General features: G+C 40.7%; 1 protein-coding gene across 1 annotated transcript in view; it reads left to right on the forward strand.

The window, feature by feature from the left end:
• Positions 1 to 15,203, forward strand: part of KCNN2 (potassium calcium-activated channel subfamily N member 2) — a 162,186-nt gene that overhangs the window by 34,150 nt on the left and 112,833 nt on the right. Inside the window, exon 4 of the mRNA XM_065940873.1 lies at positions 8,669 to 9,087. Within this exon, the coding sequence (XP_065796945.1) occupies positions 8,669 to 9,087 (419 nt within the window). The remainder of the gene's footprint in view (positions 1 to 8,668; positions 9,088 to 15,203) is intronic.

Genomic DNA, 15,203 nt, shown 5'->3' on the forward strand with positions numbered 1-15,203 from the left:
TGTAGATTATCATTTTGAATGTCAGTTACTGCTTTCTAGCTTAGCAGGTTTGCACGTATAAACTATTTGTTAGGGTTGCAATTGAATGTCTAATGAACTCAGTCATTCTCATTTTCCCTTCTTCTCTTCTTCAGTCATTTCCTTTATTTTTGTTATTAATTCATTCACATGACTCCACAATAAGAGTATTAAAATATATCATTGAAAGTCTCCCTTCCATTTCTCATCCCCAGCCACTCACTTTACCTCCACTAAGCAGCATTTATCAGTAAGTTCTAGAATATTCTTTCAGATATTTTATGCACATACAAATATGGATATATGTTCTCCTGTTAACAAAGCTACACAAATAGGAGCATATAGAATACTCTTATTGTTGTTCAACTGAGTGACTTAATAGACCTTGAATAATATATAACAATTTTATCATCTTTTCTAAATAGCCTACTGTTCCATTTTGTGGATATCTCCAATTTGTTTAACCCTTTTCCCTATTAGTGGATATTGAGATTATTTCTAATCTTTTGCTAATATACAATCTATGCTATAAAAATATCCATACATGCTTATTCTCACATATGTAAATATGTCAATAGGACAGATTTCATCTAAGAAAATGAAATTGCATGGTCAAAGAACATGTACATTTATAACCTGATAAATTGCCCTCCCTGGGGTTGTACTGATTTACACTTCCACCCAGTGTATGAGTGCTCCTATTTCTCCACACCTTCATTAGTATTGTGTATTATAAAACTTTTAGATATTGTTCAGTATGACAGGTCAAAAACACGGTATCATATTTTCACCGTATGATTGAAGTTGAGCTTTTTTTTTATAGGTTTAAGAACTATTTCTATTTCCTTTTCCATGACCTGCTATTTTTATCATTTGTTTATTTTTTTGTTAGTCTGCTCATCTCTTTCATAAAGAATTATGGGAAATTTTATACAATTAGGGAAATTAGTTTTATTTGTGGTAACAGTTATGAAGAGTTTCCCTATGTTTTGGTGTTTGTCTTTTTTATTCTCTTTATTATAGTTTTGGCCAGGTGCAGAAAGCAGAAACATTAGTATAGCTAATTAAAAAAAGTATCAATATTTTCTTTTAAGACTCTGGTGTTTTTGTCAGAGTTAAAAGGCTTTCCTTACCATAATAAAGAACAATATGAAAAAGAAAATACATATACATGTATAACTGGGTCACTTTTCTGTACACCTAAAACTAACACACTATTGTAAATCAATACATCAATAAAAAGTAAATAAATAATTTAAAAGACCTTCCATTTAGTGAGCTTACAGAATAATTCTTACTTGCTTTCTTCTATGTTAGTAGTTTAGTTTCATTTTTATATCTAAATCTTTCATCCACCTGGAATTTTTCTTGATATATTTGGTGTGAAGCATCCATTTAACTTTATGTTTCTCCAGTTGGCTATTTAGTTGTCCCCAAATCATTTTGTAATAAACTGTGTTTTCCTCGCTGGTTTGATGGTCTGCCTTATAATACTGTGAATTTCCTGGTGTGTTGGGTCTCGTTTGGTCTAGTCTGTGCTGTCCCACCGGCCTCTCAGCGAGCTATGTCCCAGTACCACATGGTTTCAGTCTTGTTCAATAATCTACCAGAACTGCTTCTCCGTCTTACTTTTCCTTTTCAGAGGTTTTTTTTTGTTATTATTGTTGTCGTTTTGGTTATTCTACCTATACTTACTTTCTTAATAAATACACGCCTAAACATTTTATTTAGAATGATTTTCAAGCACCACGTCTGTGCTGAGCACTGCTGTGAATTCTCTACTGGAAAGGAAACTCATGATATATGAGACCCTGTCCTGAGATCAGACCAGAGAGCTTTCACCTCACTGGAGAGAAAATGCATGAGTCGAAGGCGGCTGCCCTTCCACCTCTGTGTCCACAAGTCTGCTCTCTGCATCTGCGTCTCTGCTCCTGCCCTGCAAACGGGCTCATCCGTACCACCTTTCTAGATTTCAAACACACGTGTGAATACCTAACACATGTTTTCCTGAAGGACTGAGAGTAGGCTGACATATATCCAGCGCCACGTGTGAGTAGAGAACTTGTGGGACTCGTGCAGCCCGCGGAGCTCAGCCCAGTGCTCTGCGATGACCTAGAGGGATGGGCTGCAGGGGTGGGGAGGCCCCAGGGGGTACTCATGTGGCTGGCTGACTTCGCTGCACAGACATAACACGGCAGTGTAAGCAGTTATTCTGCAATTGGAAGGCGGCTGAGGCGTCTGCCGCTCAGCCCCTCCCTCTCCTCCGCTGGCTCAGCTGAGGGCCTTGTGCCAGCGCCTGAGCTGATCCTGGGGCGGGCCTGTGCCACCCGCTTTTCGCCGCTGACTCTCACTGCCACCTCATCTTGGACGATGAGCTTGAAGTAGATTGTGCGTTGGATATCTGAGCAAATGGAAAGTGGTTGCAATGGAAGCTTGTGATGGGATATATTTGGAGAGCATGTCCTGTTATGCCCACGTTACTTTACTCTGGCAAAGACCATTAACCACAGCTCTAGGATTAAAGTAGATGAAACCGTCATGCTTTTGCCCTGGAATCTTTCTTCTTTGATCAACATCAAAATGAAAAATGAATACAGATATGGTTTAATATCTGTCATTTTGATTACTCTAACTCCCCCACAAGTTAGCTTAAAAGAGATCGTTTATGTATTATATGGGTCATATTAATGTGATGGGAATATTTTTACAGTTGGATTTTCATTCTTGACCTGGAGTCAGTTGATGAAACTTTAGAGTGTTTTCTTATTCTGTATAGAATATTGGGTGCCTTATCATAGCTCTGAACCTGGTAGCTATTATTGGACTGTTTATAATTGACAGCCCTTGCCCTTGACTCTAAAAACATTTTCTTTTCTTCCTGCTTCACAGCCAGGCTTGGCGTCCCGGCTGCCCTCCACCTCGGGGCTCCTCGGGACTTGGCCCTGTGTCCTGCCCTCTTCGTTCCCTCTAAATTTTCTTTTGATGTCATAAAACTCTTTACTGATGCCTTCCAAATCTATTTCAATAGTCCAAAGTTCTCCTCTGAGTGACTTGCATATCCTGCTGCCTACTTGGCATCTATACTCAAATGACAGTGGCCAAAATGGAACCTCCCTGCTCCCCACGTCCAGCCCATTGTACTCAGGAAATGGCACAGACATCCACTGTGTTTGTCAGAGTAGAAGCTTGGTCATTTCTGATTCTCTTTTTTTGAATCACTCCCACATTCAGCCCATCAGCAAGATCTAGCTAGATTTCCAAAATATTTCTCTAGTGCACCCACTGTATTCATTTCCATGGCAACCCTCGCTGATCCTGGTCCAGGTCAGGGGGATACTACCTACCAGTCAGATGCAGTAGAACTTCCTAACTTGTATCCTCGCTCGTAAACTCTGGTTTAGCCTGTGCATCGCATCGTGTCGGTTCTCGCCTAGCATTCTTCAGCAGATTCAGTGCACTCGGCTGAAATCCAGTCTTGACACTGCGGTCGTCAAGGTCACACATGTCTCTCCACCCTTGTCTCTCCAAACTCCTCTCCTTTCTCTCGGCCGCTTGCTCTGCCACTCTGCTGCTCTTACGTTTCCTTAAGCATGCTCAGCTTTTGTAGCCGATGGCTTTTATGTGTGCCGTCTCTTCTGCTGGAACGCTCTTCTTCTGGCCGTTTATATGGCTGGCTCTTCTCTTTCCCCAGATGCTGCCTTAGGTGCTGCTTCTCAGGATGCCTTCCCTGATTACCACGTCTGTCCCCCCCAGTTTATCGTCCTCTATTTCACCTCTTGTTTGTTTGCTTCATGGCAGTATACACAGACGTAATTATTTTAGTCAATTGCTTTAGGTCTGCTTCTTCGATTTTCTCTTCTTTTCTTGGTGAAAGTTAGTTCCATGGGGCAGACTCTCTGTCTGCTACAAATCCTACCTTGGGGCTAATCCGTGGCAGAATGCCTGGCACATAGTGAGTATTCAGTACACTGAATATATGGTGAATAAGCGATAAAACAAAGGGACAAGCAGCTATTACGGATGGGGGTAGGTGAAGAGTAGAAGGAAATATTTCTTTCTTTAGCACTGAAGTATGTACTGTGATAAAACCAGGAATTAAAATAATTTCAGGTGTTGATTAAACCCCAGATAGTAAAAAGCAACTACATGATAGAAAATTTCTCTGGGGACATTATTGAACATGCTGTCAAATTGCAGGATTATGCTGCTGCAATGACTTAGCATCTAATAGGATGTGTTCTCTACAAATTTGGAGAATATCATAGATTTATTTCACTTGTGTTCAGTGTTAGTATTCTCATCTCCTCTGAGCATGCTCAATTAGCATTAGGACCTGTCTAGTGATTAGGGTAATCAATATTAACTGAGAAACAGCAAGGCAGTTCATTTTCCAAGTGTTTATAATTCTTTGCCAGATACATATGGAGCCTCGCAGGCGAGTAGAGTGATGGTCTGACAAAGAAGTCCTTCTTGTCCTCTGTGGTGGCATCTATAAGGGGCACACGCAGAGATCACAGTGGAACAAAAGAGGGAGACTTGCAGATTTGTCTCAGCCTGGACGGTGTCCTAAGGAAGGTGAGACTGTGGAATTTGGTCTTAAAGTAAGAAGAATTTGCTTGGTGGAAAGACTTTCCTTAAGACAGAATGGACAAGGACAGAGAACCATGATTAGGGTAGTGTGTTCTGAAATCTGCAACCAGAGGGGGATGTAAGAGGAGAAACAGGGAATGAGTTTGAAGAGATAGGCAAAAACAGATTGCTGAACTGCCGGGGGGAGGGTGGCTTGGAATGGTTTTAATCTTGATATCAATAGGATTGTATAATTTCCATTTTCAGAAGGTCACTGGAGGATGGATGGTGGCTTCCAGTAGGAGGAATCTGGTTGTAGAGGTAAAAGGCATGGAAGAGGTCCTCCCAGAAAGTACAGAAGAGTCAGAGATGGACACCACAGAGGACAGTAGAGAAGGGACTCATGAATGGTTGTAAGGGGAAAGTGCTTTTTTTCGGGAAAATGAGATAGATTCTTTAGAATGGCAGCAGATATTTTTAAAAAGCAATGTCACACAAGCCAGAGATCTTTTTTAGGAAGGAAAAAATGATTCATATCAGATAAAAGTGAGATAAAGATTAAGTTGGAAAGACTAGAGTTCATAATTAAGGTATTTTGACTGACCCTTAGGCAGAGCTGTATTGGTGGAGTGATGGGTGATGAGGATGAAAACCTCATGGAGGTGCTGGGGCTGAAAGAAAAATGAAAAATGAAGACTACTTGGGGCAGACACAGAGCTGGCGGGGACTCTGTGTTGAAGTGAAGTGAAGTCGCTCAGTTGTGTCCGACTCTTTGTGACCCCATGGACTGTAGCCTACCAGGCTCCTCTGTCCATGGAATTTTCCAGGCAAGAGTACTGGAGTGGGTTGCCATTTCCTTCTCCAGGGGATCTTCCTGACTCAGGGATCGAACCTGGGTCTCCCGCATTGCAGGCAGACACTTTACCGTCTGAGCCACCAGGGAAGCCCTTGTTTGTGTTGCTCTGATTTTCATGAACGACGGGGATTTGAACTTGCTTGTATCATCTGCTTAGACGGAGAAAGCACAGGAATGGGGCTGTCGGTGGAGGGGAACTGGATTTCCGTGGAACATTGCTGTAAGTAGGTGGAACAGAAGACAGTGGAAATAGGGAAAAAAGGATGAGATGTAGGTGAGCTTGTGACTGAAGTATAAAATGGAGGTATTTCTGGTACTGAGGGCGAGTGTACTGACAGGAACAAAGTTGGCCCTGGAGGGAAAGACGCCTGTCTGGAGCAGAAGCTGTGGAATTGGAGGATGATGGCAGAGACACTGAGGGTTCAGCTGTGCTGAAGGCATGGGCCTGTGGTGGGCCCAGCCCGCCTGTACGTCCACGATGGAAAGTGACCGGGGTAGGTCACGAGGGAGAAGGCTGCTGAGGGTACTGATGACACAGTGGTTGGAGTGCTGGGAAGGAATGGAGTGAACCAGCCTCGTTAGGGAAGTGAGCAGAGAAGGCGATGGAAAGCCTGAGGTCAGAGGAGCAAGTGCTCTGGGAGTGATGGGGGAGGACCAGGAGAAATAGGAGCCTGGAAGTAACCTGTCAGAATTACACATTGCTTTACCGCTCACCTCGGAAGGCACTGCTTCTGCTCTGATGCTGCTATTGCCCAGAAGGGCGCGAGGAAAGCCTGTCTTGGAATCGTGCTGAGAATCTGTCGCACAGCTTCTGTCTATCCGGTGTCTTGGTGCTGATGACTCCTTTTGGGGGTGGATTTGATATGTTTCCAAGTCGTTCAGAGCCTTGTTTGGTGAAGAAAGGAGACAAACTGGGTAATATCATTTTCAGTAGAAATGGAAATGTAGACTTAAATACCAATATTGTTTTTCTTATGTGACTTACACTGGCACTTGATAGCACTTTACCAAGAGTAGGGATAGTGTCTCTAGAATGTATAGAGCCTCTCAAAGTAGCTAGTTGGAGGAAGACACCCTTTTGGACATAAGGACCTTAAGAGATTTTGGGTTCACATTCCTGAAGAGTTATAGAGTATCCTGTAAATAGTCATTGATAAACAGTTTAGAAGGCTTCTACCATTATATCTATACAATCTTTTGTATATCTTTATTATTGAACTCTTTTATGCCAGTGTGGTATTGAAAGTGGTGAACTGCACAAGAATATTTCTGTGGTCAACTTAATGGCTTTATTTATGATGTTTCTTTCTTGGAAACTGGAAAGTCTAATTTTTACTGTCTCTTAGCATTTATTTGGAGAAGGCAATGGCAACCCACTCCAGTACTCTTGCCTGGAAAATCCCATGGATGGAGGAGCCTGGTGGGCTGCAGTCCATGGGGTCGCACAGACTCGGACATGACTGGGAGACTTCACTTTCACTTTTCACTTTCATGCATTGGAGAAAGAAATGGCAACCCACTCCAGTGTTCTTGCCTGGAGAATCCCAGGGACGGGGGAGCCTGGTGGGCTGCCGTCTATGGGATTACACAGAGTCAGACACGACTGAAGGGACTTAGCAGCAGCAGCAGCAGCAGCATTTATTTATCAAACCCTTAGAGTTCCCTAGGTAGAAAGTTAATGATAAAGGCATACAGAAAACCATATGTTGCCATAACTTAATTTGTTGAAAACTTGATAAGAGATCCTGCTTATTCTCCAACTTTTTTGAAGTACCAGAAAGAAGTGATCATTTTGTTCTCAAATTCCTGCCTTTGCAAGTATTGCCTAGGGCAGTGTTTGAATAACAATATGGGCAGTAGCCATGACCTGCAGGACCATTAATTTAGAATGGGAACTTGTTACCATCTAAGTGCTGCGGGGAGGAGGAGGGCATGGCAACCCACCCCAGTATTCTTGCCTGGAGAATTCCATGGACAGAGGAGCCTGGCAGGCTACACTCCATAGGATTGCACAGAGTCAGACACGGCTGAAGCAACTTAGCATGCAAGTGGTAGGGAAATGACTATTTTGACTCCAGAGGAGCAGAGATCATAGAATCCAATCATCGTGAAAATCTGCTCGACCAACTTCCTCTGCAACTGGTACCTGAGAACTCTGTGTTCTCACTTGGGTTGCTTTCATCTCATGCTTTGTACAGAAATTGGCTACCTCCCAAAAGGCAAAGAATATGTCATCTTTCTCAGTGGGAGAGCACTGTTGGCATTCTGGGCAGACAGGTCTGTTTTGTGCGTGGGACTCTCAGAATTACAGCGAGCTTGGCACCGCTGGCTTCCCGGCTCTAAATGCCAGTAGCCTTCACAAGACACTGTGGCAGTCAGAAATGTCACCACACATTTCCAGATGCCTCTGGTTGTTTGTGATCTAGAGCCTGGGGGACTTGTTTACTGAACAGCCGGGGAAGACAGGAAACATTCTTTTCTGTTCCTTTTATTGTCTATCTTCTTTTTCTTTCTTTTCTTTGTTTTCGTTCATTGTGGAGTGAGGAATGACAGAAGTAGGGAAAAGGAACCTTTATTATGGAAAGAAAGATTGAAAACAAATTAATAATCCGAGGGAAGGCTTCGGGAGAGCAGAAGGAAAGAGGTAAAATATAGAGCAGTGGCAAGGCAGCTGGGAGAAACGTTTTTGCCACATTTGTCTGTGGTCCCTTGTGATTTTCTTTCAGAAGCCAAAAATAAGATTATCTGTAAGAACTCTCCTGTATTGTTGCATTAAAGGGTATAACCGATTGCCCAGGCACTGTAAGTAGATTTTGCTGAGAATATGGCTAGAATTGTGCAAGGTTTACATCTAGATCCTCAAGGAGAAGAACAGCTTGTTACAAGGCAAGCCTTTCTGACTTCAGCTAAGGGGGAGGTACGTTACTGTTAGGCCCCAATCCCTTGTTTTTAAATGCTATCACTGACATGATTGTACAAGAGCATAGACTCCAAAATAGCCTCAGCTCCTGTATGGCGAGTTTGTAATCTTAATTTTTACAAAATAAAGTTCTTCTGTGCCAATGCCATTTTCTTAAAATAGTGTACCTGGCTACTCGCATTTAGAAGTTAAGGCCTAGCACGTGCCGTGATTGCTTGACGTCGCCTGTGATGTGTTTTGAAAACCTGCGCTGAGCCTTGTGGACCGTTCACCATGCTGAGCTGACTTTCTCCTTTATCTTCCAGTTGTTCATGGTGGACAACGGTGCAGATGACTGGAGAATAGCCATGACTTATGAGCGTATCTTCTTCATCTGCTTGGAGATACTGGTGTGTGCTATTCACCCCATACCTGGGAATTACACGTTCACATGGACGGCCCGGCTTGCCTTCTCCTATGCCCCATCCACCACCACCGCTGACGTGGATATCATTTTGTCTATACCAATGTTCTTAAGACTCTATCTGATTGCCAGAGTCATGCTTTTACATAGCAAACTTTTCACTGATGCCTCCTCTAGAAGCATTGGAGCACTTAATAAGATAAACTTCAATACGCGTTTTGTTATGAAGACTTTAATGACTATATGCCCAGGAACTGTACTCTTGGTTTTTAGTATCTCATTATGGATAATTGCCGCATGGACTGTCCGAGCTTGTGAAAGGTAAGTTTGTTTCTTTTCCTGAGAACATAATTTGCCTTATAGTGTCCTTAAAAGTGAGAGAAAGAACACATTTTAGACCAGAAACATGTAGAGACTTATGCTTGAAAATGTGGGGTTCTATTATGAGCTTCTTTTAAATGAATGAGAAAGAACTTTTCCTAAGGTACTTTGCATACAGCAATGTCTTGATGATTATGTATTTTTCTTTCTAATCTGACCAGTTTTCAGTAGAGGGCTGTCTTTTGCTGCCTTTATAATCAAAACTTGGAGACCTTCACATTGTGCAGAGACTTCTATCAGAAATGTTTGTCTAATGGCAATACTGAGTCATTTGGGCACCTCTTTGGTTATAGTGTTGATGATGGTTGAGACAAGTGGGGATGCCTTAAAGTGCTTTGCTGATTGTAGGGCCTACTTTTAATAGTGTTCACGTGATTACAGATAAGGTGCTTATAGGTGAATATTTGGTTTTATTGAACTCTCAGCAGTTAGTGAGAAGGCCCCATGTGTATTTGATATATTGTCTGAAAAGCTCTGGTAGTGCGGAGCTAGATGCCGTCTCAGAACTGCTCAGCGGGTCTGGGTTCATCAGTTAGAGCATCTGCAGTATTAACCTTGCCATTTAACAAACAAGCAAAAATAGACTGGTTACATAAATCGGAGGAACTGGGGAGGGAACCTATTGTGACCTTGGTGAAGAAAATTCCAGTTGAAATTAGCAATAGACATATAGCAAGGACTTAGAGGTTTATAGAACTATTAAATATTGGGATGTTGGTGTTCGTAGTAACTAAGTATTTTTAAATTTAGCTTTTGAAAGAAACTAAAATGTACACACACATGCATACAAATAATTGAACAAAGAAAAATATCTGTATGAAAATTGTTGCAAAAATAACAAGCCCAGAACACACCTCCCCCATTTCTTCTTTCCAGAAGCAACCACTTTAAATTCATTTAGCCATTTCTTTGGTAACAACTTTCCAAAGTTCCAAATGATATTGCTTATACTGCTACCTCTAGATTTTTCATCTAGATTTTTCAGGAAGTTGGGATTTTAGTTTTCTTTCACTTTCATATACATGTTGCTTTCCTGACTCTACCCACACAAAAAGTAATTTTTCTTCCCAGTAAGTTACATAAACACCAATCATCTATATTCCACAGTTACATTATTATTACTGTGTGAACTGTACTTGTAATTGAACTATATGGTACATTATAATCATTTTGCCTTTTCTGCACATCCTTTTATTTTCTTTGGAATTACTAATCACCTCTTTTTATTTGCTTAGTTTTCTTAGGTTTTTTATTTAATTAGTTTTCTTAGTTTTTGCTGATTTTTATGTAATTAGACTAAGTCATCTCTAAATTCTTCTACATTATGTAAATATAATTTTACTGGATTTATATATATATTGGGGGAAATCTATCAATTTTGCTTCGAACTTGAACGTCTGGGGACTTTCTAAGCTGCTTCTCAAAGCGGAGGTTTCCTTTGCTTTATTTGTATGTTGCATATCTTTTTTCTTGAACCTCATTTTTCCCTCTTTCTTCACTTATTCCCTCATTTTAACAAAATTCATCTTCCAGTAGCTTCTGAAGGAAGGTGGTGGGTGAGAGATATTTTTTTGAGACCTTGCAGATATGGCAACTTCATTCTTCTCTCTTGCTGGATGGAAAACTCTAGCTTGAAAAGCATTTTCTCTGAGAACATTGTGGACTTCATTTACTTCTGACATCCAGGGTGCAGCAGTCTGATGCTGTTCTCATTTTTTATCTGTTTTTTGATGGAAACTTTTAGGATCAGTGATCTAAAATTGCAGCACGGTATGCATGCTCAGTCACTCAGTTGTGTACGACTGACTCTTTGTGACCCTATATGCGGTAGCCTACCAGGCTTCTCTGTCCATGGGGTTCTCCAGGCAAGAATACTGGGGTGGGTTGCCATTTCCTTCTCCAGCACAAGGGTATATCATGGTGTAATTATTCTAGTTTAATGCAGTAGGCCTATCCAATCTTGGAGTTAATCTCCTTCAGTTCTTGGAAATTTTCTTGAATTATTTAATGATTTTTTTTGTTCCTGTTTTTTTGTTGTGTAGATATTGGTCCTTCTCTGTGAGTTCCATAATTTTCTCATTTCCCTCTGTGTTGTTTTCCACCTCTGTTTTTGCTTCATATATAAAAGACAATCTCAATTTTTTTTCAAGGTCTTTCTTTTGGAATTTTATTTCTTCTTTTACTGTATATTAATTTCCATTGTCTCATATTTGATCCTCAAATGCCCATTTTTTAAACTAGCATCGTGCTTTTTTATTCATAAATGTACTGTTTTATTTCTTTAGAGATGTTAATGATAATCTTTAACATTTTTTCTCTTTGTGTATTTTCTGTTCCCCCAGAGATGTACTTTTCTGGGTTTTTGTTTGTCTGTTTTTGTTTTGTCTTCAGTCTCTTTTATAAGTTTTCCTTCAGTATTTAGGCAACTTTAGCAGTCCACTTATACTTAAGATTGAGGCACTAAAGACCTGATTAGAAGCTTTCTGTACCTATTTAGAACTTGTCAACTGTGGACTTCACTACATGGTGATTAGGGTGGAGCGTAGAATGTCGGTTTCAGTATCTTTACATAGTTTTATTTTTCTCTGCATAATCCGGCTGACTCATGGGAAATCTGTTTTGAAAGTGAAAAGTGAAAGTGTTAATCACTCAATCCTGTCTGACTCTCTGCAACCCCATGGACTGTAGCCCTCCAGGCTCCTCTGTCCATGGGATTCTCCAGGCAAGAATACTGGAGTGGGTAGCCATTCCCTTCTCCAGGGGACCTTCTCAACCTGGGCATCAACCCAGGTCTCCCGCACCGCAGGCAGATTCTTTACTGTCTGAGCCACCAGGGAAGGAAGCCCCAGAATGGTGCATAAGGATGCAACAGTGGGGGTAAAAGCATAATCCAGCAATATGTACATCTAGTGCCTCTGCTTCCCAAGGCCAATTACATAACATAGCCTCAGTATCGTGCACATGTCATTCATTTTCTTTTCAAAATGGTTCATCTTAACTTTTTGATCCATCGTCCCCAAATACAGAAAGCCTGAGGCAAGCTGTGTCAAGTCTTTTCACATCCCAAAGTATGTGTGTGTTTTTTTTAACATGCTGAGGTTATCAGATGACAGACCTTCCCTGTTTTCATATAAAGAGGCACAAGAAAGCGAAACTTGTGTTTCACATCAGGAATGAGTCTGTAGCCAAGAGTTACCTACCTGGACCAAATCCATGGCTTGGGGAAGGGAGCAAGCCCAGACTCGTGATTGGGACCCTGGGATTTAGTGTCAGTTGTGCAATTTAGAGGCTGAACAACCTTGGGCCAACCAATTTGCTTCTTTCTGCCTTGGATCCCTCATTGCAAACTACATGGATTTATAAACTTCTCTCTTCCAAAGATAACATTTTATAATTGCACAAGTGTAGAGAAGAAAATCATTAACCAGTGTTGTGATAGTAGGAGATTTTCCCCATTCTGTTTTTCATTAAAATGCCCATTTTCTTGCACAGATCTCTAGGCTATAACTTGTAAGATACAAAGATATTTTAAAAATTTGCTTTGTTTTTGCAAGTTAATTTTGAATGTGATGTAGCCTGCATATTTCTGTTCCTTAACTGCTTACTTTTTGGCCTGCCTTCCATTCTTTTGTGAAATTTGCAATACTGAAATATAATACACAACTCCCCTGTTGTTTGGTTTGGAATTTGGATTTGTATGAGCTCTACCAGGCCCATCTTTGAGCCCTCCAAACATTCTTTCCATATAAAAGGGTATTCACACCCGACAGAGCTTCTCTTCTTAATTAGAATAACTCTAAAAATATTTTTTTAAAGGAGAGAGCTTTTGAGAGAGAGAGACAGGCAGATGGCTTTCTGAAGCAGTTTGTTTTGCAAACCTATCTGTCCCCTTCTACCAAGTACAGCACACATAGACATTTCTGAAAAATGTTCTGGAAAATCTGGAAAATGTTCTCCACTAATGAGGAGGCATCCTATAGGAGGCGTCTATTCCTGATATTACTTTCCATGTACCTCTGATTTGCCTATATTTAAGAACTTTTTCTTTTTTTCCTTTCTTTCTCCCCTCCTGCTCTCCTTCCCTCCCTCCTTTCCTCCCTCCTGCCATTCTCTCTCTTTTCTTCTTTCTTTCTTTCTTTCTTTGATAAGAGGAAGCAGAGTGGCAAATATCTGGCATCATTTCTGTGGCCTACATTTGTCAGGAGCAGGCTGCCTGAGACCAGATCACAGCACCCCTATCTCTGCTTCTGGTCTGACCTTTGTTGTAGACATCAGACCCGCAAAGAACAGTCCTTTATGAAGCGCCTGGGAAGTGTGGCCTCAGGCTGTTTCAGAGAAACGTCAGGAGCATTTGTATTAAAAGAAGTCAGTCTTCCAGAGTTCATGGTCCTGAAAATTGGGATTATCCCATCCTGACTTACACTTTTTCAGATTTTACTGGCTCTATGAAGATGCCATAGCGTAGTGTTCATCCCAAAGTGTGTTTCCCTGGACACTGTTTGAAAGAAAGGTGAGGAACTGTTTTGGAAGTGGTGGGGCTGGATACTGTGGGCCAGCCCTGTGTTACATAAAGAAAGGTGCTTTTTTTCCCTTTTTACTTCTTAGAGCCTTTAATATGTGAATGTGCATTGAGAATATCCAAAAGGAGGAAAGAACATGTATTTGATCAACACCATGCTCTGTCAATACTGAAACTTCAAAAGGAGATAGAGGATTGTAACTTTCTACACAGTTTGAGAATTTTTTAAAATGCTTCTTTGTTCAATATATTCTTTTGCTTTTGGCTGCAAGTTTTATAATATGGGTGAGGGGCCAGCTTTGGGATGAGACTGAAGAAGGGGGAAAGACAGGCAGGCTGGGAACTTTGGTGGCAACGTTACCAAGCCGAAAAGCAACCATCCTGGAAGCCTGTAATAAACTAGAGATGCTAGGCACTGTTTCTGTCACTGGAAAAGATCCCTTTAGTTAAGACATTGTAGCCAGAAGCACTGTTTTTATTCAGCTCATTGTTTTATCTCTATGAGCGTTTACACATTAACTAATAGGCACTAGTTGAGAAAATTTTCTAAAAATGACTTAAGCATAGTTTCCTTTTTTTTTCAAAGTGGGAAAATTGGAGAAGCAAACAATAAAATTTATTTTGAATAGCTTCTTATCATCTAAACTGCATTTTAGGTGGATTAAGAATGAATTCTTTCCATCACTAAAAACAGATGAAAATAAATTTGTTACTTACTTTTTAAGTTATCCAAGACAACCTGAGGAATGGAGTTTCAATTATGTTTAGAATCTACCATTCAGTGTCTTAAAAGAATGTTTCATTTCTTCCCTTAATCAATTTGGACTTTTTTTTTCAAACTCTGTCACTTATAGCTCATTTTTATTAATTGCTTGAAGGTAATTTCTGAAATGTAGTTGAAACTTACTTTACTACACTGTGGGATATTGTGGAATATCACCATCAAATCATGCCCCATAGTGATACTTTGTACAACATACATTTCATATAAAATAGCTGTTTTTAACACAAGGATTGTTTATGTCTTCGGGCATCAGTATTATGAAGGGGGACTTGCTAAGGAAAATCCTGGTAGAATTAGAATATCTTAGTTCGTAACTAAACAGATTTTTATCCTTTTAGCACCAGTTCATAAAGGACATCTGATTTGGGCCTCCAATTTCTATTGAATATGGACCCTGAATATCATCTAAACTTTATTCATACTAAGATAAAATGCACACCCTTATTCCTGAAAACCAAAATAACCAAATTTAGAATGGTAGCTGCTTGTGTTCTGTGTCTCTCAGTCGTGTCCCACCCTTTGCGACCCCTTGGACTCCGGCCCACCAGGCTACTCTGTCTATGGAATTTTCCAGGCAAGAATACTGAGCAGGTTGCCATTTCCTCCTCCTCCAGGAGATCTTCCCAACCCAGGGGTTGAACCTGTTTACATCTAGGAAATTAATTAACCATTGTGGAGGTTACCTTTTTATAACTAGTGGTGAACCTGTCACTCTAAAATCATGTACATTTACACCTTTTCTATAAAGAGAAC

The sequence above is a fragment of the Muntiacus reevesi genome, chromosome 7 (assembly GCF_963930625.1).
Source record: "Muntiacus reevesi chromosome 7, mMunRee1.1, whole genome shotgun sequence".
NCBI lineage: Eukaryota > Metazoa > Chordata > Mammalia > Artiodactyla > Cervidae > Muntiacus > Muntiacus reevesi.